Raw genomic sequence first — 25,124 nt, 5'->3', positions numbered from 1 at the left:
GGGATAGGGGGGTGTACAACGGTAATACATTGATACAAATCCTAAAATAGCTGAATATAGCTAAAATTAACACAAAAGTGCGCAGGTATAAAATAATGTCATTTGTTCTCTGAAAATCACCTAGTTTTCGACTCGTCCCTATCGCTCCAGATGACCCCAAAAGTAAAACATATTACATGGTGTCGTATATAAATACAATAACGAATATGGTCCGGAGCCCTTCGATGCATGATATATGTTAGATTTAATTAAAAATAATAACTAGAAGAGCTAAAAACTTGGCTAATTTACGCCCCATGTGCTCGAGTGAAATCACATTTTTTACTGTCCAGCGAGAAAATGGTAGTTGCTCCCTACCATCTTCCGGTTTTGCATACACAGCGCCGGAAAATCTGGAAAACGTTTTAGCTTCTTCTCGGGTTGGGTTAAATGAAGTGAGGCTGTTAAAGATACGTTAGCAAATATAGCTCTGGGAATGGGCTGATGGTTGGTGCATAGGTGGGTGGGTTGGTGACGGAGTAGACGAGAGGAGATATTCCTCCTCTTATGAGTGAGTAGTTTGTTTAACGCTGCTTTTAACAGTATTCCAGTTATATCGCGGCGTCTCAGCTTAATGTGGGAGGAAAGCCCGAAGTGATGCAGGTCTCATAGGTTTCTGACATGCCAAACTCTGCACAGCTAATTGCGGCGCCTTAGACGAATGGGCCACCTGTGCCCCCCTCCTCTTATGGGGATTAGAATTCAAAGATGTGTGCTCCCAACGACTTGACTATTTACTTGACGCTGAACTCGGCAATATTCCAGCTACTAGTATATGCTGGTCTGAAAAATATCAAGTCTGGGCCAGACAATCCAGTGATTGACATCATGAGCATCCATCCATGCAACTGGGATACGATGTCATGCATCAACCATGTCAGCAAGCCTGACCACCCGACCCCGATCCGGTTAGTCGCCTAATGCGACGAGCATAGTCGCCTTTTACGGCAATCATGGGTTTCTGGAGACCTTTATGTGTGAAGCTTTTAGTGAGTGAATAAATGGGTGCGTGAGTGGGTGGGTAGGTGATTGATTAACGGAATTGGTTGGTACGTGAGTCAGTATTGCGCAGCTGTCAGCAGCTATATCACTGTGGTATACAACTGCCTGAGCAGCGACTGTGTACATGGCTGGGTACAACACACAAATGCTTGTCGTAAGAGGCGACTAATGGGATTGGATGATCAGGCTTGCTGTCTGTCATTGTATCCCAATTGCGTGGATCGATGCTCATGATGTCAATAACTGGATCGATTTACAGACCGCTGTCATATAGCTGGAATAACAACAAACAAACACATCTGAAAACATATTAATAGATGAGAACACAGGAGTTGTAAGGCTTTATTGATATATTACACCCTTGCGATAAACAACACATTGTACATAGTACAACGTTATTTCATAAATCAGCATCCCCATCCCTATGCAATATATTGCAGCATTATTGGTTTAATGAAACAATAACAGACAAAAGATAATATATTAAAATATAAGTGTTACAGAGGTAATCTAGGATAGCAAGTACATTTCATGAGAAATAGGTTGGCACCGGTTGTCTTAAAAGAGATTCAAACCATCAAATTTGAATAATCCAATAACAGTAAAGAAAAGAGGTGTACACAAGAAAATAAGTGTGTTCTGTATATATTATAATGGACATATATTTTTTTATCCACCAGAGTACCGGGTAAATGTCAACAAAAATGTCTGTATCATATTAGTTGGACTTCCAACATCAATACGACAATATTGTCACGAGATCATAAAGGTACATAAACACTAACATAAACAAAATAATTGACAAAGAAAGAGGACAAAATTAAACAATTATCTGACATAATACACACACCTTAGGCAGTCTGATTCAAACAGTGTAAAATGTCAAACCATGTTCCGCCCTTGAACTGGAATGTTTAAAGGGGGTGATTTAAGTTGATTTGCTTGAGCAAAAAATTACAGTCACAGCCTTATGATTACTTTGTCTCACCATCACCTCAAGGATTTGTCAAATTAAGTACTAAAACTAAACAGAAATGTAAGTGATAACTTTGATATGCATAAAATTTTGTTGTAAAATCATTTAAGGATCACAGAGTCATACCTTGTAATTTCCTATACATATGCATAAGTTACTTTTCATCTAACATAATTATCCTATAATTGAAATTAACTGGTTAAACATGAAAAAGAAGCCTGTGGACTATTGCAATTATATGACTGTTTAAGGTGTAAATATTAGCCCAAACTGTCCACACAACTTCTGTTCAAGGAACCTGTGAACAAAGAAAAATAAAATTAATTGTGTATCTGTTGAGATGGAACACAAATAGTGATGGTATTATCCAATACTGAGTGAGTGAGTGAGTGAGTTGGGTTTAATGCCGCTTTTAACAGTATTCCAGTTATATCACGGCGTGTCAGCTTAATGTGGGAGGAAAGCCTGAAGTGATGCAGGTCTCAGACATTTACCACTTTGGTGAAACCCACGAGCACGGGTATGGTGCTGACAAACCTAGAAACATAATCAGGGCGAACCTGGATTCGAACAAACAGTCATAGGTTTCTGGCGTGCCCAAGGGACGCAACTCTGCACAGCAAATCGCGGCATCTGAGACGAATGGGCCACCTGTGCCCCCCTCCTCTTTTGATGATTAGAATTCAGGGATATGTGCTCTGAACGTAACAACTCGACTATTTACTTGACTCTTCATGTTTGTTTGATTGTTGTTTAACGCCAAACCCATGAGCACGGGTATGGTGAAATTAAATGTGTGTCTGTTGAGATGGAACACAAATAGTGATGGTATTATCCAATACTGACTGAGTGAGTGAGTGAGTGAGTGAGTGAGTGACTTGGGTTTAACACCGCTTTTAACAGTATTCCAGTTATATCACGGCGTGTCAGCTTTAAGCCCAAAGTGATACAGGTCTCAGACATTTACCACTTCGGTGAAACCCACAAGTTTGGGTATTCTGCTAAAAACCTAGAAACATAATAAGGGCGAACCGGGATTCAAACCCACAATCATAGGTTTCTGGCGTGCCAAAGGGACGCAACTCTGCACAGCGAATCGTGGCGCCTTAGACAACTGGGCCAACCGTGGCCTCTTAACCAATACTGGGACAAGCTGAACTAACTATTTAGGAGACTCAAGAAAACAGGATTTGACCTGGCTAACCAATACTTTGACAGACAGTGAGGCTCATGTGGCCACACCACTGTTAGTTATAAACACTGACACAACTCTCCACCAATATTGAGTCTCAAAGAACACATACAGTGACACCATTCACCAATATTAAGATCAAGCATTACGGAGATTCTAGTACACACAGTAAATGTTGATCATTAGCAAAGGATGTCCAACACGCACACATGGTGACTGTAAATCATTATTATGGCTAAAATGGATAGAATTATCATTAGTCCGCCCGCATGTTATCAGAAATGCGTGGCAACTGTAACTTGATAATGCCCACATATTGCTTGACGATGGGCAATTATCATGCTTGTTGTTAGGTTACATTATAGGGATAGGGAAAGATGACATCACGTTCAATAGTCACGCCATCTTGTTTGTTCTGACGTTTCCATATTTGTAAAAGTGTGTCAGTGACATTCATGTTGATTGCAGTACGTTTCAAAACCAATATTGTTTCTTTTTATTATTTGATATCAAATTCCATCCATTTTAGCTGTAATAACGGTAACGCTATATTTCAGGGCATTATCATTTGCAGAAGTGTATTGTCTTTTCAACTGCCCTCCTTCATCGGGAAGTTAATGGAAGCCCTTGGGCTCCTGCAAATAACAATGCCCTGAAAAATAGCGTTACCCTTAATATATCAAGAGATGTCTTAACACACACACACACACATTAGCCAATATCGAGTATCATAGTGACCTGTTCAACTAACATTGGAACATCTATCTGATGATATTTCATTAACTAATTTCCTACTGAAACGTCACTGATTACAATCTCGACCCGTGAAGATCCGGGGTAGAGTAGGTCTTCAGCAACCCATGCTTGCCACAAAAAGGCGACTATGCTTGTCGTAAGAGGCGACTAACGGGATCGGGTGGTCTGACTCGCTGACTTGGTTGATGCATGTCATCGATGATCCCAATTGCTTGGATCGATGCTCATGATATTAATCACTGGATTGTCTGGTCCAGACTCGATTATTCACAGACCGCTGTCATATAGCTGGAATATTGCTGAGTGCGGCGTTAAACAACAAAAAAAGAAAAAAAGATTACAATCTCAAATTTAGTTACATTTGGAAACAAGCATGAAACAATTCTTGATGTTCTGAACTATCTCAGCCAATCAACACATTTTACTCACTGCAATCTTCAGAGCCTGGTCTATATCAGCTATGATGTCTTCCAAGTCCTCGATGCCCACAGAGAGTCGGATCAGGCTGTCTGTGATGCCCAGCTCAACACGCTGCTCGGCCGGGACGGAGGCATGTGTTTGAAGTGATCTGTATCAATAATACTTACATTTGGACTTTCTTTTCTCACAAATTCCTATATCCATATAACAAATTTGAATAAAAGAATTTTGTTTTTTTCCTCAGAATAATGCTGAGATACTATAGTGAATGAGAGAGTGAGTGAGTTTTGTTTAATGCAACTTTGAATGGTATTTCAGATATATCATGGCTTGTAAGCTTGATGTGGGAGGAAAGCACGAAGTCATGGACATTTACTTCTATCGTGAAACCGACGAGTACGACAAAACCTAGAAACATATTCAGGGTGAATCTGAGATTCAAACCAACAATCATAGGCTTCTGGCACGCATAAGGGACGCATCTCTACTAGTGTCTGACTGATAAAATGACAAACAAGTAGACACTTGCCAATGAGAAAGTACCTTTCTCTAACGTAAGAGTACTTCTTTCAAACTAGCGATTTCCATTCAAGACCATGCTTTAAAAAATCTCTTGATGAAGTTCTCTATTTGAAATTTTGAAACTGAACAAAAGAAAATTGTGAAGATTGTATTGCAGTTCTTCCAACAGGCTATGGAAAAAGTCTGCCATTTCCAATGTTTATCACACTGAAGCCAGAGATAGACAATGATTTTGACTAAATCAGTCATACAGCCCTTAACAGTCGTTAGGAATACCCCGTGTTAAACTTTTCAAGGTTGCAGGACTAGAAAACATTCACACTGTCACTTTCCCAATCAACGTTTTGATTGGTTGGACGAAGAGTCAATCTGACATGACCTGGAATGGATGCCCTCAGATCTTTGCTTAGCGGTAGTGAGAACTAAGGTCAGTTTTAAATGAGATTATAGAGATAATGACATTCCTCATTTGGAACTGAACTTGTTCTTGACTGGTTGTATTTGCATTACAACTTCTCAGAACATTGTGATTACGTTTCAAACATTTTATTTACAGGGCCTTTACGAACCTATGACAGCTTTTTGTTAAGCTGCTTGAGACAATGCTAATGGGTAAAAGGCGACTAACGGGATCGGGTGGTCAGGCTCGCTGACTTGGTTGATACATGTCATCGATCCCAATCGATGCTCATGATGTCAATCACTAAATTGTCTGGCCCAGACTCGATTATTTACAGACCGCCGTCATATAGCTGGCATATTGCGGAGTGCAGCGTTAAACAAAAAAAACAACAACAATGCTAATGGAGAAGCAAGCTTATAAACACAATGTAAATGATTAGAGAATAATCTGATTATTTCAGAGATTATTTTTCAAAGCACTTTTTGTTCAAAGCACACACCCACGTTAAAACATTGCAAAACATGTTTCATGAATTTAATAGTAATAGTTTCTGTAAGATGTCATATTCAAATTACAGTCGTAAACAAGAGTCAGTAATACTAAGTTGATATGATTTGTTCATTTCTGAATTGCAGAGGGACTCAAACAGAACACTTACGGTAATTCACATAGACTTTCATACCCTCCTAGACTCTCAGCCAGCGTGAAGATCTGAAGAAATAAAGACGTTGAGACATCCACAAAACATCCCTTATACTCGACATGCTTTTACACCACATAAAATCTTGTCACTACCATAATGCAAAACGACAATGAAAAAAATCCCAACCTAAAAATAGTGTTTGAAATCTTTCTTAACATTGATGTTCTTGATATCATTATCGGAAAATAAAAGTAAACAAGGCAAAAAGTGAGCAATACCCCGACCTCGACTCCAACAGTTCAAAACATTAAAAAAAAAATCAACATTTTCTAAGAAAATTCACTTTTGCGCTGCACCTCTCCTCTTGGTATAGAAACTGTACCCCCAATTGGAAAAGAATACATGAAGTAGTTTTTAAGTTATAGGATGAAACAAATGTCCAGTCTTGCTTGACAACGGTATAAGGTTCTATATCGAAACGTCACCTTTTACAGTATTAAAGAAGTTGTTATCCATAAATTGTGTCTACTTTGAGAAGAAAGCAGTTTCCCCCAAACACTGGTACATCAACTCCATGTACCAAATTATCTACATTGAAGACAGAACTCTCAAATAATGAAAACATATACTACTAAGAAGTTAAAGAACACCCAATTCTTTAGTTCATATGTTATGCCACAAATATGAAAGTTTTGTTTGTTTGTCTGTTGGTTAACGCCGAACTCAGCAATATTCCAGCTATATGAGTGAGTGAGTGAGTATAGGTTTACGCCGCTTTTAGCAATATTCCAGCAATATCACGGTGGGGGACACCAGAAATGGGCTTCACACATTGTACCCATGTTGGGAATCGAACCCGGGTCTTCGGCGTGACGAGCGAACGCTTTAACCACTAAGCTACCCGACCGACCCCCAGCTATATGAATCATGTGCACTTTAATTTTTTAAAATTTGTATATAAGTTATAACATTATAACTAAATCCTCACTGACCTTGAGATTTTGAAGAAACTTCTTGGACTCTTCCAGTCCACCCTTGATGAAGAAAGTGACCATACCACTGTACCCCTTCATCTGGCGTTTGCCTAGCTCATATTGGGGGTGCGACGGCAAACCTGGGGAAACACCCATCAGTACATCATACCAAAACACCACACAATATGTATTTTTTAGTTTACAGATATACATGTACTACTCAAAAGACGTAAAAGAAAACATTATTCTTTCATATTACTTCAGTTAATCTGTCATGATGATTCTTTCATGTTATTGTAGTTAAGAATGTGATAAGATACTGGGGATTCCCCATTTCAGTTATACATAGCAGCAAGAATGTGACAATGAGATACTGGGTAATCCCCATTTCAGTTATACATAGCAGCAAGAATATGACAATAAGACACTGGGGAATCCCCATTTCAGTTATATATAGCAGCAACAATATGACAATAAGATATTGCCCATTTTAGTTATATATTGAAAAAAAAAGTAAGGGGTCATGAAGATTTCTGGGGATATTGTTTTGTAGTGAAGACTTGAATTTGTGTAAATGTAAAAATATTTCATCATCCCTAACTTATTTTGTTCAGTATATACAACAGCAAGAACATGATCCTGGGGAACCGTTGAATCCAGATACCTCTGGGACATACGACATACACACCAACTTACTCACACAGGCAGGAACATAAGACAACCAGGGTAATAGTTTCAGCAAAGTGTTGGAGTTTGAAATAAACCACTGAGGGAAGGGAGACAACTCACCTGGATGGTTGACTTTCTCAACCCTGGGACTAGCTTCCAGGAACTTGGCTACAGCCAAACCATTCTTCATGTGCTCCTTCATGCGGACGTGTAGGGTCTTAAGGCCTCGGTTCACCAAGTAGCAGTCAAATGGAGAGGGCACCGAACCAATTGCTGGACAACGATATACATGATGACAAGGAGAATGAGTGAGTGAGTGAGTATGAGTGAGCCCACCAGAAACGGACTTCACTCCTTGTACCCATGTCGGGAATCGAACCCGGGTCTTCGGCGTGACGAGTGAACGCTTTAACCACTAGGCTACCCAACTGCCCCAGATGACAAGGAGAGGCTTGTAGAGACACTCATCTCTGTGCTCTTAAGTGCATACACTTCAATAACAAGTCTTGTTGATTTATTGGTTTAATAATTGCCAATACATATCATTGTGACAATCAGCCATTTCCCCCTCTCAAGTGGCTAAGTGGTCCAAGTACAAAATATTAATAACCCTTCAATTTTTAATTTTGTTTTAAATGAAGGATGAGAACAAGAATACCATTTCAAATTCTCTATTTCAAACTTGTGACAGGAATAGTATAGTATAGTTCATAGTATTTACAAGGTTTATAAGGTTTATAAGGGATATAAAGGATATAACACTGCTTGGAGACCTGCGTAGCTACAAATGGTATTCATCATTACATCTTATACCTTGTGACTGTGAGTCATAAGCATACATCAGGCAATTTGTGTTTAAGTGTCATTATCAGGCTGGCTGTAATAATTAATACTAAGGCTAAAAAATATGATAGTCTTGGTTCTCAGGCACCGCCCGCATCATCATAAAGTCTGCCGCACGTTTTGTTTTTATTTCCATTTTAAAGAACCCATAAAAATCATAGTACTTAAAAACAATGTGATCCAATATAGCACACAGTTACTTCCCTTTACATGTGCACTGCTTTACTGTGCATCTCGTGGCACGGTGGCAATAGCAGTTTGTATGCTTGTTTATATAGGGAGGCCCTTTCCCAGGTTGAAGGTACACAACTGTTTATTTGGTTACATACTTGTTTGAACAAGCAAAAACAAAACAAAAAGACACTACCTGCACTATATTTTCAAAAGTCATTGCCTGAGAACCAATTCTTTTATTTTCTTTAAGCCCCAGAACAGAAATGTTCCTTTTTTTGACATTTCCAAATTTTAAGGAATGCTCTAAATATAGAAACAAATGCCTTGAACATCGGACAACTATACACTCACCATTCTGTAGGAACCTCATCTCCTCGGCGAGTTCGTCATCATTGACAACAGCAGCGCCCATGATAACATCGGAGTGACCTTAGGACAGATGACGTATGTCTCAAAACTGCAGACAGTGATACCCTGTCAGTCCACAACCCTGTCAGTCCACAACCCATGCATCCCCAGACAAATCACTGGTAAATCACCGGTAGATTCCGAGAAACGTGTGTACGGCTGATTGCTACTTCTGGCTTAGTTTACGGGAAACTACACACAGTAATCTTAATCTCTCCACAAAAACACAATGCCTATCAGAACAGGAAATACAATTTAATCGGTAAATTTGTATTTAATTGCTATGATCTGTTCGTTTCCCTGAATTCGCTGAAGGGAAATGATGTAATTTTGTCTGCGGAAGATAGACACGTTTTAACCCCTTAATGCCGAGCACCAGGAAGGGTAACATCAAGTACCTTCTTTTAAGATTGTTTGGTATGAAGTGGGTAGATGCTCTACCCACTAGACAATGGAGGCAGTCCCTACTGTCAGGAACACTAATGCATAATATATACAGACTATAATATTAGTGAGTGCGTTTTGGTATCGTAATTATCATATGCTACGAGTAAATATTGTATTAGGCAAACCAGTGGTGGACATAATACCCAGTTTTTATTCTTTAAATATGATATTTTCATTACGATTTACATTCATGACTTAGTTTCACTCAATGACATATCTTTAGAAACAGTGTATGAAAACAGTGTTTGCCACACATAGCATATAGTGCAAACTAATTGGCAGTCATATTTTTCTGCAGAAACATCCATACACATGGAAACCCCTATCTAACCATGCTGGAAATGTCAGACAATAACTTATTGAGGATCCAAACACAGCTTCAAAGTGTGCGACTTAAAAGTAGTTCCAGCAAGGTGAACTGATTTGCATATTTATTGGATAGTGATACCAGGGTTGGTTTATCACATGGATGATACTATCTATTATATGAAAATATTGAGTCTACTAGACACAAATAATTTATTCATTGCAGCCCTCTAAGTTTGTATTATGGTTTGGGAGCCAAGCGGCTCCTAACATGAGTATTTTAGGAGCCAAACCAAAGTTTTTAGGAGCCAACAGATATCTTAACAGATATTGTCGCCAGTCATGTTTACTTTTAGGTAGCCAAGTGGAGAAAAATATTTTCATTGCCAATCATAAATTTAAGTCTCATTTGGTCACCAAAATGGTCACTACTTAGAGGGCTGCATTAGCTTGTTTTCATTTGGAACAATGCATGTACTGATTAATGACTACTTGATGATTGGTCAATGTCATGTTACCATAACATCTCATTCAGGAAAATTCAATGTTTAAAATGAAATAATGTCTACATAAATAAGAACATATCCATCACTCTTGTCTTTTAGCTCAAAAGTACATGATAAATGTGAATTACATTCAACAAGAACCTATTTTTAAATGCGACCTTGGTTATCCAACTTCACCTACCATTCATGTACTTGGAGAGGGAATGCATGGACATGTCAGCCCCCAGCTCCAGGGGTCTCTGCAAAAACAAACCAGAATAAGGTGAGGTGAAATTGGGTTTAACGTCGCATCCAAGATTATTGCACTTATATAGCGACGTGCATGTACGTGTGTGTGTTTGTGTGGCTGCTTGTACTAGTCCGGACTGATGCCAATTTGTAGTGCTAGCCCACTGAGATACCATGCAGCAGTTTAACATGAATACCCCACTCAGACACAGTATACTGACTACGAGCCGACCAGTCCTTGTATTAGCCCCTTAATGCCGAGCGCCAGACAGGGTAACAACAAGTACCATCTTTTAACGTCTTTTGGTATGACGAGGCCGGGGTTTGAACCCCAGACCTTCCGCTCTCCGGGCGGACGCTCTACCACTAGACCACGGAGGCGGTCAAACCAGAATAACCACATTGTAAAAAAAACGGTAAGTATTGTATAGCTTTGTTTGTTGTTTAATGCTGCACTCAGCAATATTCCAGCTATATGATGGCTGTCTGTAAATACAAATCTGGACCATATAATCCAGTGATTGACATTATGAGCATCGAACTTCACAATTAGGTCACGATGACATGCATCAATCAAGTCAGCGAGTGTGAGTGAGTTTGTTGTTTAACGCCGCACTCAGCAATTTTCCAGCTATATGACGGCGGTCTTTAAATAATCCAGTCTGGACCAGACAATCCAGTGATTGACATCATGAGCATCGATCCACGCCATTCCATATCATGGATCTTCACTGAGTTAAAGGTCAGGTTCTCCTGTCATGACCTCCTATGAAGGGTCTGTCAGATCGTAACACACAGATGTATCTAATCAGAATAATTTAAGATCTACCATTAACGATGCTGGGAATGTGTTAGTTTTATGGCATTATTCAATACTATTGGTATGACAACATGTCCTCAACCACTCAGAATATCCCAATAAAAAATTGGGTAGTATACATTTGAGAGGCTACAACCTAGATTTAATCATGACATACATTATGCAGAGTATACTACTCAAAGGAAAACAAAGAACACCCACGTTTACCACTTCGGTGAAACCCATGAGCACGGGTATGGTGCTGACAAACCTAGAAACATAATTGGGGCGAACCGGGATTCGAACCCACAATCATAGGTTTCTGATGTGCCCAAGGGACGCAACTGTGCACAGCGAATTGCAGAGCCTAAGACGAAAGGGCACCCGTGCCCCCGGTGTAGCAATAGGTGAACAAGCTTCTTGACTAAAAGGCAAAAGTGTATCTGCAGAGCTGTGGAGGATTCTTGTCTCTGGCACATTATGAATCTTTCAAAAAACCTACCTGGAAGTAGGAAGACATGAATGTGTTGTCAACAACGACGATAATCTTGCTCCTGGCTGCCCTTGTTACCTTGACAACAGCTGCAATGTCAACAAGCTTCATGGTGGGGTTCGTGGGCGTCTCCAGCCATATCATCTGAAATTGTTACAGCTGCTATGGATGTTGGTTGTTGTTGGTTTTTTTAACCATGCCGCACTCAGCCATATTCAAGCTATATGACGCGGTCTGTAAATAATGGAGTCTGGACCAGACAATCCAGTGATTGATATCATGATCATCAATCCACGGAATTGGGATCGATGACATGCATCAACCAAGTCAGCGAGCCTGACCACACGATCCCGTTAGTTGCCTCTTATGGCAAGCATAGTCGCCTTTTACGGCAAGTATGGGTTGCTGAAGAACTATTCTACCCCGGATCTTCACGGGTCAGCTATGGATGCTGTGCATAGGGTGAGTGAGTGAGTGACTATGGTTTTACGACACTTTTAGCAATATTCCAGCAATATCACGGCGGGGGACACCAGAAATGGGCCTCACACATTGTACCCATGACGGGAATCAAACCCGGGTCTTTGGCGTGACAAGCAACGCTTTAACCACGAGGCTACCCGACCGCCCCTTGTTGTGCATAGGCATCATAGTAGTTAATACACAAATATTTGGGAGAGTCATGGAAAAAATGTACAAGGACATAGGGAGGGTCACCCCACATTATGACAAGCATTGGGGGAGGGTAATTATTTTCAGTACTTTTGTGCATCAGTAACCTCTGACCTACCTACCCCTGTAATAAGTGACTGGTCCCTTATCATGGAGAATCTGGCGTTCGAACTGGTATATGGTTGGAAAGTCTAACACGACATGGGTCGTAGAATCTCATGAGCATGGTACACTGTTGACAAACCAAGTTTACGAGCATGATGAATCTGGTATTCAAACCAACAATATGCAGATTCTGGGATGACAAAGGGCCGCAACTCTGCACAGCAAATTGTAGGGCCTTAGACAACTATGACACCTGTGCCCTGTTACCTTTATTAATGAAACAAAGGTGTTATACAAACCTTGGTTTTTGGTGTGATTGCTTTCTGGACACTCTCTATATTGGTACAGTCAACAAATAAGGTCTCAATACCAAGCTTGCCTGCACACTTTCTGAAGTATCGGTTAGTTCCTGCAACAGACATCATCACCATGGTTACATATCTTCTCACTACTGTATTACAACATCCAGCAGAAAGTGATGTAAATGCAGAACTAAATTTTTCAAAAACTCATTTAAAACGTGTACAATGTCCACTTTCATTTGCAAACAAAAACGATTATCAAATCAACAACCTCACTGTTCAATTTGTACCTGCCTGTATTCTATACAAAAAATGAGCTTATAAATTTGTTTCATTAAAACTTTAAAACATGTAAAACATTTCACATATGCAAATACAGCATGATTACAATTTAGATATAGCAAATTGCATGCATTTAAAAATATCCATCTTGATTATGTTTGAAAACATGTTTTTAAAAATAATATTGTATCCATTCTAGCAGTTGTATAAAAATATAGATAGATATATAATTGTATTTATGAATGTAAATTAACATATGAATGAGGATACGTATCAGACAATAATAGTGTCATGATACTAGTGTTTTTCAACAGTCTATGTTACTTGTTTCAGTAGTACCATGTAGGATATAACATGAGTTATTTACCCCCATAAAGGTCATCCATGCTGATGATCTGGTCCCCAGCTGACAGAAGGCTGGTGATGGTGTTGGTTGCTGCTAGCCCAGAGGAAAAACAGAAGCCTGCAGCAACAGAATGTAAGGTGACAAATTCATAAACATTTATCAAACATCAACTCTACTAGTCAACATTTGCTAAGGACCAAAACTTTTGTTGGCCAAGATACAGTTGCGAGCGAGTGAGTGAGTGAGTGAGTGAGTGAGTGAGTGAGTGAGTGAGTGAGTGAGTGAGTGAGTGAGTGAGTGAGTGAGTATGCATTATTGCTTAAAGCCACATGACATTTGTAGCCATTCGTCGCCAAAACAAGGCAGTTGAGTGAGTGAGTGAGTGAGTGAGTGGTTTTACGCAGCTTTTAGCAATATTTCACCAATATCAGGGCGGGGAACACCAGAAATGGGCTTCACATGTAAGTAGTGGTATCATAATATTGAGTTGTTGATATCATTATCAACTGTTTACTCATGAAATTATACCGCTAACAGATTGATGTTAGTTCTAGCATCTTTGTTTTTCATTTTGTCATTGACAGACAACTGTCTTATTGTCATCTTTAGTCAATGGTGTGGTCCTTAGCATATGTTGAGTAGTATATATATATGATTAATATGTGAAGGAAATATCAAAATGAAATAAGCATAAAGTAATTTACATGAAAGAATTACCTTGAAGACTTGAGTCTAATTTAATCAAATGTCTTTTAACATGTTTAATCAACCTATGATGCCATTCATTGATAGTATGTAAATAATCATGTCTAGACCAGACAAAACAGTGATTGATATTATGAACAGTGTCGCATGTAATCCACCAAGTCACCGAGCCTGGCCATCAGATCCATTAGATTAGGTAACCTTGTACTGGGGATCCATTCTAACACAGAGTGAGTGAGTGAGTGAGTGAGTGAGTGAGTGAGTGAGTGAGTGAGTGAGTGAGTGAGTGAGTGAGTGAGTGAGTGAGTGAGTGAGTGAGTGAGTGAGTGAGTGAGTGAGTGAGTGAGTGAGTGAGTGAGTGAGGTTTTACGCCGCTTTTAGCAATATTCCAGCAATATCACAGCGGGGGACACCAGAAATGGGCTTCACACATTGTACCCATATGGGGAATCGAACCCGGGTCTTAGGCGAGAGGAGCGAACACTTTAACCACTAGGCTCCCCATCACCCCTTCTAACACAGAACCTCACAGAAGCATTATCAATAACAGTGAATGTGCGATATATGTTGTTCTGGGCTGTAGTAAAAATACTCAGCCATGGCAGCCCGTAGAGAGTACTAGATTATAGGTCAGAAACAAAGAGATAAATTCATCTTTGTTCAGAGTGAGTGAGTATGGTTTTACGCCGCTTTTAGCAATATTCCAGCAATATCACGGCGGGGGACACCAGAAATGGGCTTCACACATTGTACCCATGTCGGGAATCGAACCCGGGTCTTCGGCGTGACGAGCGAACGCTTTAACCACTAGGCTACCCGACCGCCCCCTTTGTTCAGAAGAGGTGTGTGTGGGACAGTCATTATGATGAAGGGCTCATTATTCATAGAGTGAGTGTGAGAGTGAGTTGGGTTTAACACCACTTTTAAAAGTATTCCAGTTATATCACTGCCTCATGTGGGAGGAAAGCCCGAAGTGATGCAGGTCAGATGTTTACCACTTTAGTGAAACCCACAAGAACGGGTATGGTGCTGACAAACCTAGAACATAATTGGGGCAAACCGGGATTCGAAACCCACAATCATCGGTTTCAGATGTGCCCAAGGGACGCAACTCTGCTCAGCGAGAGGAAATGACCAAAACATATCAATAGTCTCACACTGTACCTGTGAACTAGGGCACAACATGTTACAGACCATCACAGTCAGTCAGTCAATAACTCATAACAATGCTAGTGGGAAAATAGAACTAGTAATAATATCACAGTGGGTGTCTGAGTTCAGTTTCCAGGGATTTATCTAGTCCTAACAGTCCTAACTAGTTTAACAGTCCTAACTGGCTTAACAGTCCTAACTGGCTTAACAGTCCTAACTGGCTTAACAGTTCTAACTGGCTTAACAGTCCTAACTGGCTTAACAGTCCTAACTAGTTTAACAGTCCTAACTGGCTTAACAGTCCTAACTGGCTTAACAGTCCTAACTAGTTTAACAGTCCTAACTGGTATAACAGTCCTAACTGGCTTAACAGTCCTAACTGGCTTAACAGTCTTTACTGGCTTAACAGTCCTAACTAGCATAACAGTCCATCTCGCTCACTTGGTTGATGCATATCATCGTATCCAAATCACTGGATTGTCTGGTCCAGACTCGATTATTTACAGCCTGCTGTCATATAGCTGGAATATTGCTGAGTGCAGTGTTTAACAACAAACTTATGAAAGGAGCCCAAACCTGATTCTACTTCTATGTAAATTTAAAAGATTTAATAAATTAATTCCAGTGCTAAGCAATACAATTTGACATTAACATTTGAATAAGAAAGATGCTCAGAAGATACAAATGTAGTTTTCTTTCTTTCTGATAATAAATTTCTCTTTCTGTTAGCAACGTCCCACTCCATTGTTATCTGCTAGTGGAGGCGGAGGATAACAGGCATATCCCTCATGCCCTGTATTGTGTTAAGGTGTATAACAAATGGGATGTGCTCACTGACATTCCAAACAGGCATCTTTATGAGGGTTGTGTTGGACACTTAGAAAGACAAATACACCCCTGTTCTTGGACTGACACATTATTTGTCAACTGCTCCAGTACTAAACAGTGTCCACTTTCTCTACCCATCTGTTTAAAAACAAACCCCAGAAACAAGAAATTTATTTTAGACAGCCCCGTATCGTTGTAAATTTATACAATATTTACATGCAGAATCAAAAGATATTGGTTGAAAATACATTTGAGTGCTTTACATGTTTAACATATGTAGGGAGCATGTATAAATCCTCTATGTCCATCCTTTACTTCACTATTCATTCTGCTACAGATACAATAATTAATTGTTAGATTTTCATCTAAACTTTTCCAAAATGCTAGGCTTGTTGCCCAAAACAGATATTTTTCAATATGGCCTGATACAAAGACTTGTCGTTCACGTGTATGTACATATAAAATATGTAACCTAACCACTCCTGTACTGTTACTTTCTGGGTCAAGGTCAGAGTAAAGTAAACATTGCACAAGCATTGCACTAGACTAGTTTCAGATCGGTCCAGTTACTGGACATTTGCAACCTCTCGCTAAAGCACTGGATTTCCAATTAAAATAAGAGGTATCTAATCTAATTAGACTATCTCAAATTCTAAAACACAGCAGATTTATCTCCTAATTGAGTTATTCTACCATGAATTTGGAAATAACTTGATTCTGACTGGTCAATCAGGGGCTGTCAAATCACAATAAATCCCTTGTTTGAAACAGCTAATTTGACGAGAGAAATCTACAAAGAATGTTATTTAAGTTTTGGGGACATCATATCTTTTGCATCACAATGAGCGATATGAGATTATGATGTCATAATGGTGACGTGCGGTGAAGGACGAAAACAAACTGCTTGAGTATATAGAGCACCATAATTTTGTTAAAGGTTGTTGTTGGTGATTCAGTTATTCAGATCGACAACCAATTCGAAACGCTTGACTCAACCCATGCCACTTCACTGAGTATAATTACTAACACAAGAGAGTTTGTGTTTTGTTTAGTCATGGTAAAATGGAGACAAATATATCGTGTTTTCAGTGTAGAGCTAGGTTACCTGTAGATTTAATCGCGTTAATTAATTTAACAATAGTAACCTCATAGTGCGTGTTTGGTTCCAAATTCAATTTAGCAGGGTTAAATCTACAGGTAACCTAGCTCTACATTGAAAACACAGCAACTTTATCTCCTAATTGACACCAGAAATGTCCTAATGCTTTCAAATAAAGTGGTGATATATCAGAATATCCCATCAATAGATGACAAAACATGAAGATGTCCTAAAACTATTTGTCTCTAGCAAGAATCAATGTTAAAGGGAGATCAACACTGTAGTCATACTTAGGGCTGCAATGAATACACTATGAGGCGAATATGATTCGTATCACGAATATAGGGTAACAAATACGAATATTAATTCACGATTACAATAACAAATCAGCAGTTGATGTATCATTTGTTATATTCATTGAAAGAATAACAACAAATTATTTGACATGGTTTGTTAATTATTAACATGATTAATATATTCTACTTTTAAATACTGCTCTTATCCAGGTACTAGTATCTGATGAAATGTGACAACAACCAGGGACTACAATACTGTCAAATTAAATATGGTAAGAGTTTTGTCTTTGAAGAAATCTATGCATATAATATGTTCTTATGGATATTTTCAGGCACAGGGTATGTAAATGCACATGATTGCATATTCATAAATATTCGATTCTAGTGGCCACGAATAACGAATTCAATTCATGCATGGATACGGTTCGATTCACTGATTACACGAGTGAATTGGAACAGCCCTAGTCATACCATACTCATGTCTCTGTGGTTCAAATTGTAAGACGGCTTTTCAGTATATGCTTGAATGCCCAAAGGATAACAAGCAGACGTGCAACTGCTTGGTCACATGATATTGTGAACTAAGTACAATTTAGTACTATTGAGCTCAACCCTAGTTTTTCAGGTACCTTAAATCTTGAAATTAATGCAAGCGTGAAATAAAAGCGAAAATTGTGACACATACATATATATAAATCATGATGTTTACATACACAAGGTGGAATGATTGTACAACGATGACAACATGATGACAAAGCCAGTGACAAAGGGTTAATGTGCAAAAGGTAACACTATAATGATGATGCAGATGGGATAGGATTAATGTACAAAGACAACAATATAATGCCACCAATGATGGGAAAGGATTAAGATAACATTATAATGACGAAGCCAATGAGATTAGCAGGAGAGGAGAGGTGCAGTGGTGACAAGTATCTGGCTATTGTGATGCTTTCTTGAAGTTTCCTCTATTTCCAATGACTGATGTTGGTATGGAGTACCTTGGCCAGGAAATATGGAGGTCAGGATTTTTTATGAGATGTTCCGAAAGAACAGATTTCATATCAGATCTTGACCTCTGTTGAAAAATCTGACATGAAAGCTGTTGTTGGTTCAATTATTTTATTGCCTTTGACCTTCCTTAATGCCAGTTAACAGAATAAACATATAAACTGGGTGGTTTTTGTTTTTTTAAATACTGTTTATTGTGTTTACGGAAGTGCTACGCTCAGTGCTAATAAGCGGTGCTAGTTGCTGTTTGATTGGATTAAGGTTGGATTAAGGAAAGGATATGTATCATTCCACTGGGGATGGGAGGGGGAGAGTAGCATCAATATTTTGCTTAGGGTCAGCAGTTGTATTAATTTGGAGAAGCATTAATTTCAGGATTTACAGTTTCTAAAGCAAATTACATGGTGAACATATGTGTCAACATGGCATGATTTATCGCACTTAGTTGTCATTGAAGCAAATCTAGTATTGATTATTAAGTATTTTGTTTGTTGCATTACAGCACACTCAGCAATATTCCTGTTTTATGATGTAAGTCATTAAATTCCATGGGGTAGTCATAAAGGCAATTGATCATTTTCTTGGTGTTAATATCTTTACTGGATACAGGTTATCCAATAATATATAAATTGCCACACCCACCAACAGGCTACTGTTTTCTCATGGACTGATAATAGGATGGGCAGGGCTTGTTTTGCATTATCGGACTGAATGACGTCAATGGCTTTGTAATGTCTTATTATATTGTCTACAGTCTTATTGTTTTAATGATTAAATAAGCAGTCCGTCAAGTTATGATTGTTTACATATTTATTTAAAGAATTGGCTTCAATATGTCATTATCATGAGACATAATTTTCAGGGATATTTTACATTAATATAACAACAGAATAAATGTGCAATAATGTATTAGATTATATCCATATGTAAGTAGTGCATTTTCATTAATTATTGTCTGTGCTGCCATATATACTGAACAAAAAAAGTAAAGAATTATAAGATTTGGGGGATATTTTTATGAAAATTGTGTGCTCAGTCTTTACAAAAAAATATATCACCAAAAATATTCATCATCCCTTACTTAATTCGTTCAGAATGTTTAGAAATATTTACACTAAAACTTTGATGATCCATATCAGCTACTTAACAATCAGGGGACGGTCGGCTAGTTTTCAAACGAACTGGCCAACTGTATAACTCTTTTCAAGCATGTCTGTCAAGACCATTACTTGCCCCCTTATAAAACAGAAAGTGGGAATCATTTACTGTTGGCGTTTAGCCAAAGTCCAACAGGTAGGTCAGTCCCAGTTTGACAATATGGATTACATTCCCCATCAGACCAATTTCCCATACTGTGGCCTCTCAGCTTATGTTAATATAACTGTAGTATAGTACCGTACCAACTATGGTATAACACCATACAAACTGTAGTATAACACTGTACCAACTGTTATATAATACCATGTTGTATAATACCATACCAACTGTAGTATAATACTGTCGCAACCGTGGTATAATACTGTACCAACTGTAGTATAATACTGTACCAACTGTTGAATAATACCGTACCAACTGTTGAATAATACCATACCAACTGTAGTATAATACCATACCAACTGTCATGTAATACTGTAGGTATAATACAGTACCAACTGTTGAATAATACCATACCAACTGTAGTATAATACTGTACCAACTGTTGAATAATACCATAATCACTGTAGTATAATACTGTAGCAACTGTGGTATAACACTGTACCAGCTGTAGTATAATACCGTACCAACTTTTGAATAATACCGTAGCAACTGTAGTATTATACTGTAGCAACTGTGTTATAATACCGTCCAACTGTAATATAATGCAATCTTAACTGTAGAATAATACTGAATCAACTGCGTTATAATACTGTACCAACTGTAATATAATGCCAGCTGAACTGTAGAATAATACTGTAGCAACTGTGGTATAATACCATACCAACTGTAATATAATGCCAGCTGAACTGTAGAATAATACTGTAGCAACTGTGATATAATACCGTACCAACTGTAATATAATGCCAGCTGAACTGTAGAATACTACTGCAGCAACTGTGGTATAATGCCGTACTAACTGTAATATAATATCATCTGAACTGTAGTATAATACCATACCAACTAAGTATATTACCGTACCATGTTTTCCTCCCTCTACACCAGCTATACATTTCTCCAGACAGTTTCTTGTTGGGTTGCCACTGCGGGAATATTCAAATCCCTGTGAAAAGAATGTTTTAAGTCCTGTTATAAATCAATCTGATGAGAAGAAGAAATGTACATGATACCTTTGGCTGCATGTAAAACAAAACAACGTTCATGGATTCGTAATTAAGTGCAAAGTAAAGAATTGAAGAATTTAATATTGTCATCTAATCATTGATGGTCCAAGAGACTTTGCAGTATACAATATGTTAAGAAAAAAACAGAAATGAAAAAAGAAATATTCAGATATGACAGATCTGAGGTTATATTTATCTTTTGAAATACCTTGGACAAAAAAGTCAGAACGGATCCACATTTAGTCTGGCCTTGTAATAACGGGCAGAATAAAGCTTCAGAATAAATATGTACCAGTCGTCATAACCATGTTGAATAGATTGTACTTATCATTGCTATACATAGGGCCAATACCGGTAATACAAAATAGGAATGATATTCTGATTATGTTTCTGTTCCATCAGTCACCACCAGTTATCACATCACAGATCACAGCAACCATGGTATAATACCATACCAATTGTAAGATAAAATCATACCAACTGTTGTATAATACCAGACATATACCAGACATATGTATTTTTATATCTCATATCTAGCATTTAAGGCAATATAGGCCATGTGACAATTAATTATAGCTAAAATGGATAGAATTCTCATCAAACAGCATGCCTTATCAGAAATGAGCGGGCCACTGTAACCGGATATTGCCATCATATTGGTTGATGATGGGCTATCATCAAGCCCGTTGTTAGGCGACGTCATATTGATGTTCAATAGTGATGTCATCTGGTTTGTTCTATGACGTTTCCATGTTTGTAAAAGTGGGTCGGTGACATTCGTTGTGTGTTGATTGCAGTAAATGTTTAAAAACTGATGTTGTTTCATCTTATTTGATAACAAATTATATCCATTTTAGCTATAATAACGCTATTTTTCAGGGCATTATCATTTGCAGAAGCCCTAGGTCTTTTCAACAGCTCTCTTCCGTCGGGCAGTTAATGGAAGACATCAGGCTTCTGCAAATGATTATTCCCTGAAAAATAGTGTCACTCTTATATTATAGCTAAAATGGATAGAACTATCTTTAAACCGCCCACATGTTATCAGAAATGAGCGGGCCACTGTAACTTGATAATGCCCTCATATTGCTTGACGAAGGGCCATTGTCACGCCCGTTGTTAGGTGACGTCATAGGATAGGGATAGTGACGTCACGTTGAATACCGACGTCATCTGGTTTGTTCTATGACGTTTCCATATTTGTAAAAAGTGGGTCAGTGACATCCGTGTTGATTGCAGTGCATGTTTCAAAACAGATATTGTTGTTTCTTTTTGTTTGATAACAAATTCCATCCATTTTAGGTATAATAACGGTAATGCTCTTTTTTAGGGCATTATCATTTGCAGAAGCCCTCGGTCTTTTCATGGAAGACCTCAGGCTTCTGCAAATGATAATGCCCTGAAAAATAGCATTACCCTTATATTAGGGTATCTCAAAATATTAAAAGGACAAATAGTCTGTTTGATGGCTACTGTTAAAATTCAGTATAATTAGAATAATTAAACGTTTTGGATGTCTATTAAAAAATAATTGAATGAAAACAACATGATTTGTCGTCTTAGACACCAGAAAACACACAACCATATAAAACACATTTAGATGTTTTGTGTGCCCCAAAACGTGTCACTTTGTGTACATAACTGCTAAGAAGAAACTGTTCCAATTATGAAATGAGTTCTTTCTTGGTAATTATGTTAAGGGTGTGTTAAGGGTGTGTTACATATGTGCTTGTGATCATGACATCAGCAGATAATATTCTTTATGGAGGTCAAACGTTCCTATCAATATTTTTATGTGGCAAATAGCGGGATCTTAAATATGCAAGTCATTCTGATTAACACGAAGCTCACTCACATCAACCACATCTTAACAGCTGATGTCAAAAATCAATGTGATCAAGAATATTCATGAATGCTGAAACTTTGTGAAATGAGCTATGGACATATAGCATATTTTGTATGGCTAAGTCCCACATAATCAATATACGAGGATCATGCATCTATAGTAGAACGCAATGAATGGTCTCTAAGCCTAAGAATTTAACATAGTCTAATTCAGTGTAAAGATTCTATAGGTCCTGCTTTGTGACATAAATATAAGTCACAAACACGCTACGAGAAAAAAATCCACAAGTGATTTACTTCATTGATATTATTCGGCTGTGTGATTTGCAACACATAGGCATAGTCACTCGACGCCTCGGGATGACGAAACAGCTGAACCGAGTGAAGCAAGCTGGGTTGACAGGTGCGCGTCTGCTAGTTCAATACTCGTACTAATTACACTCACCGCGTGCTCGTTAGGTGCAAACTGCTTGTACGTTGAGGCATTGGATATCGGAGGAACTACAGCCATAGACTTCCATTGTTCGGGCTCCTGGCCAACGTGAATGGCGTCAGTTGCGAAGTGGGGAAAAGTTGACTTGCTGTCGTCGGCTGCCATGCTGGAGAAGAACGTCCTTGCCCTTTGTCAGGCTAAGGTCACAGTGCAACGTATCGGAAAAGTCCCAGTTCAAGTTATATTTTGATTGTTGTTGACTGTTTCCTTCACAGTACGTTGTCATAGCAACTACTAGAATGTTTTTACTAAACTGACAAAGAACAAATATGCGTAGGTCGGAAAATTGAACGCTCCATTGTGTTTGGAGGTGTGTCCTGCTGAATATTCATGAGTTTCTTTCGCGCGAAGCTGCGAGTGTAATATTGTTGGAAGTAGCAGTAAAATGAATGTGTAGATGTGTGTGCACAGGACCATATATATGTTACAGGAAACAAGTATAATCAGTGATTAAGTCTAATGACTGAAAATTTCAGTGATTATGTCTAATAACTGATTCACTCGATCGGTGGTTATGTCTAATTACTGAAATCTTCAGTAATTAGACATAATCACTAAATGAACCAAGGGATTTTATACTTGTTTACTGAAAGCATATCCCTGCCTTGTTTTTATAATGTGTGCTAGTTTTGAAATTAGATTAGCTATCAAAGTAAATACAACCTCCTGTAACCAGATACCTCACACAAAAATCACAGAAATAAGCTTAAACAGTTCAATCTTTTATTTCATAAAATGGTATGACGTGAATGGTATGACATGAATGGTGTGGCAAATAGCAGTCAGATGGACACTCAGGAATGTTTGTTTGCACATGAAAGACTTGAATGACATATAGAATTACATTGCATCTTGGCCTTAAAACATTTGCAGCGATTGGTCTGACACCGTTTAGTTCCAACACAATTACACCTTACAAAGCCTTGACCACCACAGACTGAGTCAAGTTGAACCGCTTGACGCAAAGAGAGTGTTCGATCGGTATTGAAATCGGTATTGAAACTGGACGAACTTAAGTCCTACAGTCCAATCACTGGTGTCATTGTTTCCAAGCCAAGAAACTAGAATGTCTTTAATGTCACAGTTCGCCCTCTCTACAGAACCTTGGCTTTGGGGATGTCGAGGCTTTCCGTTTGTTTACAGGAGATTGGCTTAGGACAGGACAGCCTTCTCACAAGTTATTATAAAAAGGCAGGGATATGCTTTCAGTAAACAAGTATAAAATCACTTGGTTCATTTCAGTGATTATGTCTAATTACTGAAGATTTCAGTAATTAGACATAACCACCGAGTGAATCAGTTATTAGACATAATCACTGAAATTTCCAGTTATTAGACTTAACTGCCATACTGACTTCAGAAAATGCGTGATTTCATAAAACAACAACATGAACATGCCAAAATGTCAGTTTACAAATCAATAGCGTGTGTGTCCACCTCTGGTTGCGATGAAAGCAACACATCTTCGTCTCATGGAATGGACCAGTCCTGTGGGATATCAGTCCATATCTGCTGGAGCATGTTTCGAAGTTCCTTGAGTGTCTCTGGAACACGTGGTTGATGTCGAAGGCGCCGATCCATCTTATCCCACATCTACTCGATTGGTGAGAGATCAGGGGAGCGAGCCGGCCAGGGGATGACATTCACGTTGTTTTGTTGAAGAGAATCCTGAACAAGTCGAGCGTTGTCATGTTGAAAGGTAATGCCTGGGCCATGACGACGCAAAAAACGGTAGAACAACAGGGCCGATGATCTCGTCGCGGTAGCGTTGTCCATTACAATTTCCCTCTACCACTATCAAACGGGTCCTCTGTCTTGCTGTAATCCCACCCCATACCATAACGCTGACGCCCTCGAACCGATCTTCTTC

At 38.6% G+C, this 25,124-nt stretch overlaps 1 protein-coding gene across 1 annotated transcript; it reads right to left on the bottom strand.

Annotated features, from left to right (window-relative positions):
- Positions 1 to 1,369: 1,369 nt before the first annotated feature.
- On the bottom strand, positions 1,370 to 23,394 carry LOC124147947 (cystathionine gamma-lyase-like). The gene is made up of 12 exons (XM_046518805.2): positions 23,207 to 23,394; positions 20,774 to 20,855; positions 13,529 to 13,624; positions 12,877 to 12,986; positions 11,810 to 11,944; positions 10,462 to 10,519; positions 8,965 to 9,042; positions 7,717 to 7,869; positions 6,946 to 7,067; positions 5,969 to 6,021; positions 4,395 to 4,533; positions 1,370 to 2,315 (listed from the first exon to the last, which is right to left on the bottom strand). Exons 1-12 carry the CDS (start codon positions 23,357 to 23,359, stop codon positions 2,307 to 2,309), a joined length of 1,188 nt encoding a protein of 395 aa, XP_046374761.2. The 5' UTR covers positions 23,360 to 23,394; the 3' UTR covers positions 1,370 to 2,306.
- Positions 23,395 to 25,124: the final 1,730 nt, after the last annotated feature.

The sequence above is a fragment of the Haliotis rufescens genome, unplaced genomic scaffold (assembly GCF_023055435.1).
Source record: "Haliotis rufescens isolate VD_foot unplaced genomic scaffold, xgHalRufe1.0.p SCAF_2, whole genome shotgun sequence".
Classification (NCBI taxonomy): domain Eukaryota; kingdom Metazoa; phylum Mollusca; class Gastropoda; order Lepetellida; family Haliotidae; genus Haliotis; species Haliotis rufescens.
Note: the sequence above shows the minus strand (reverse complement) of the source record. Positions and strands in the feature narration are given on the sequence as shown.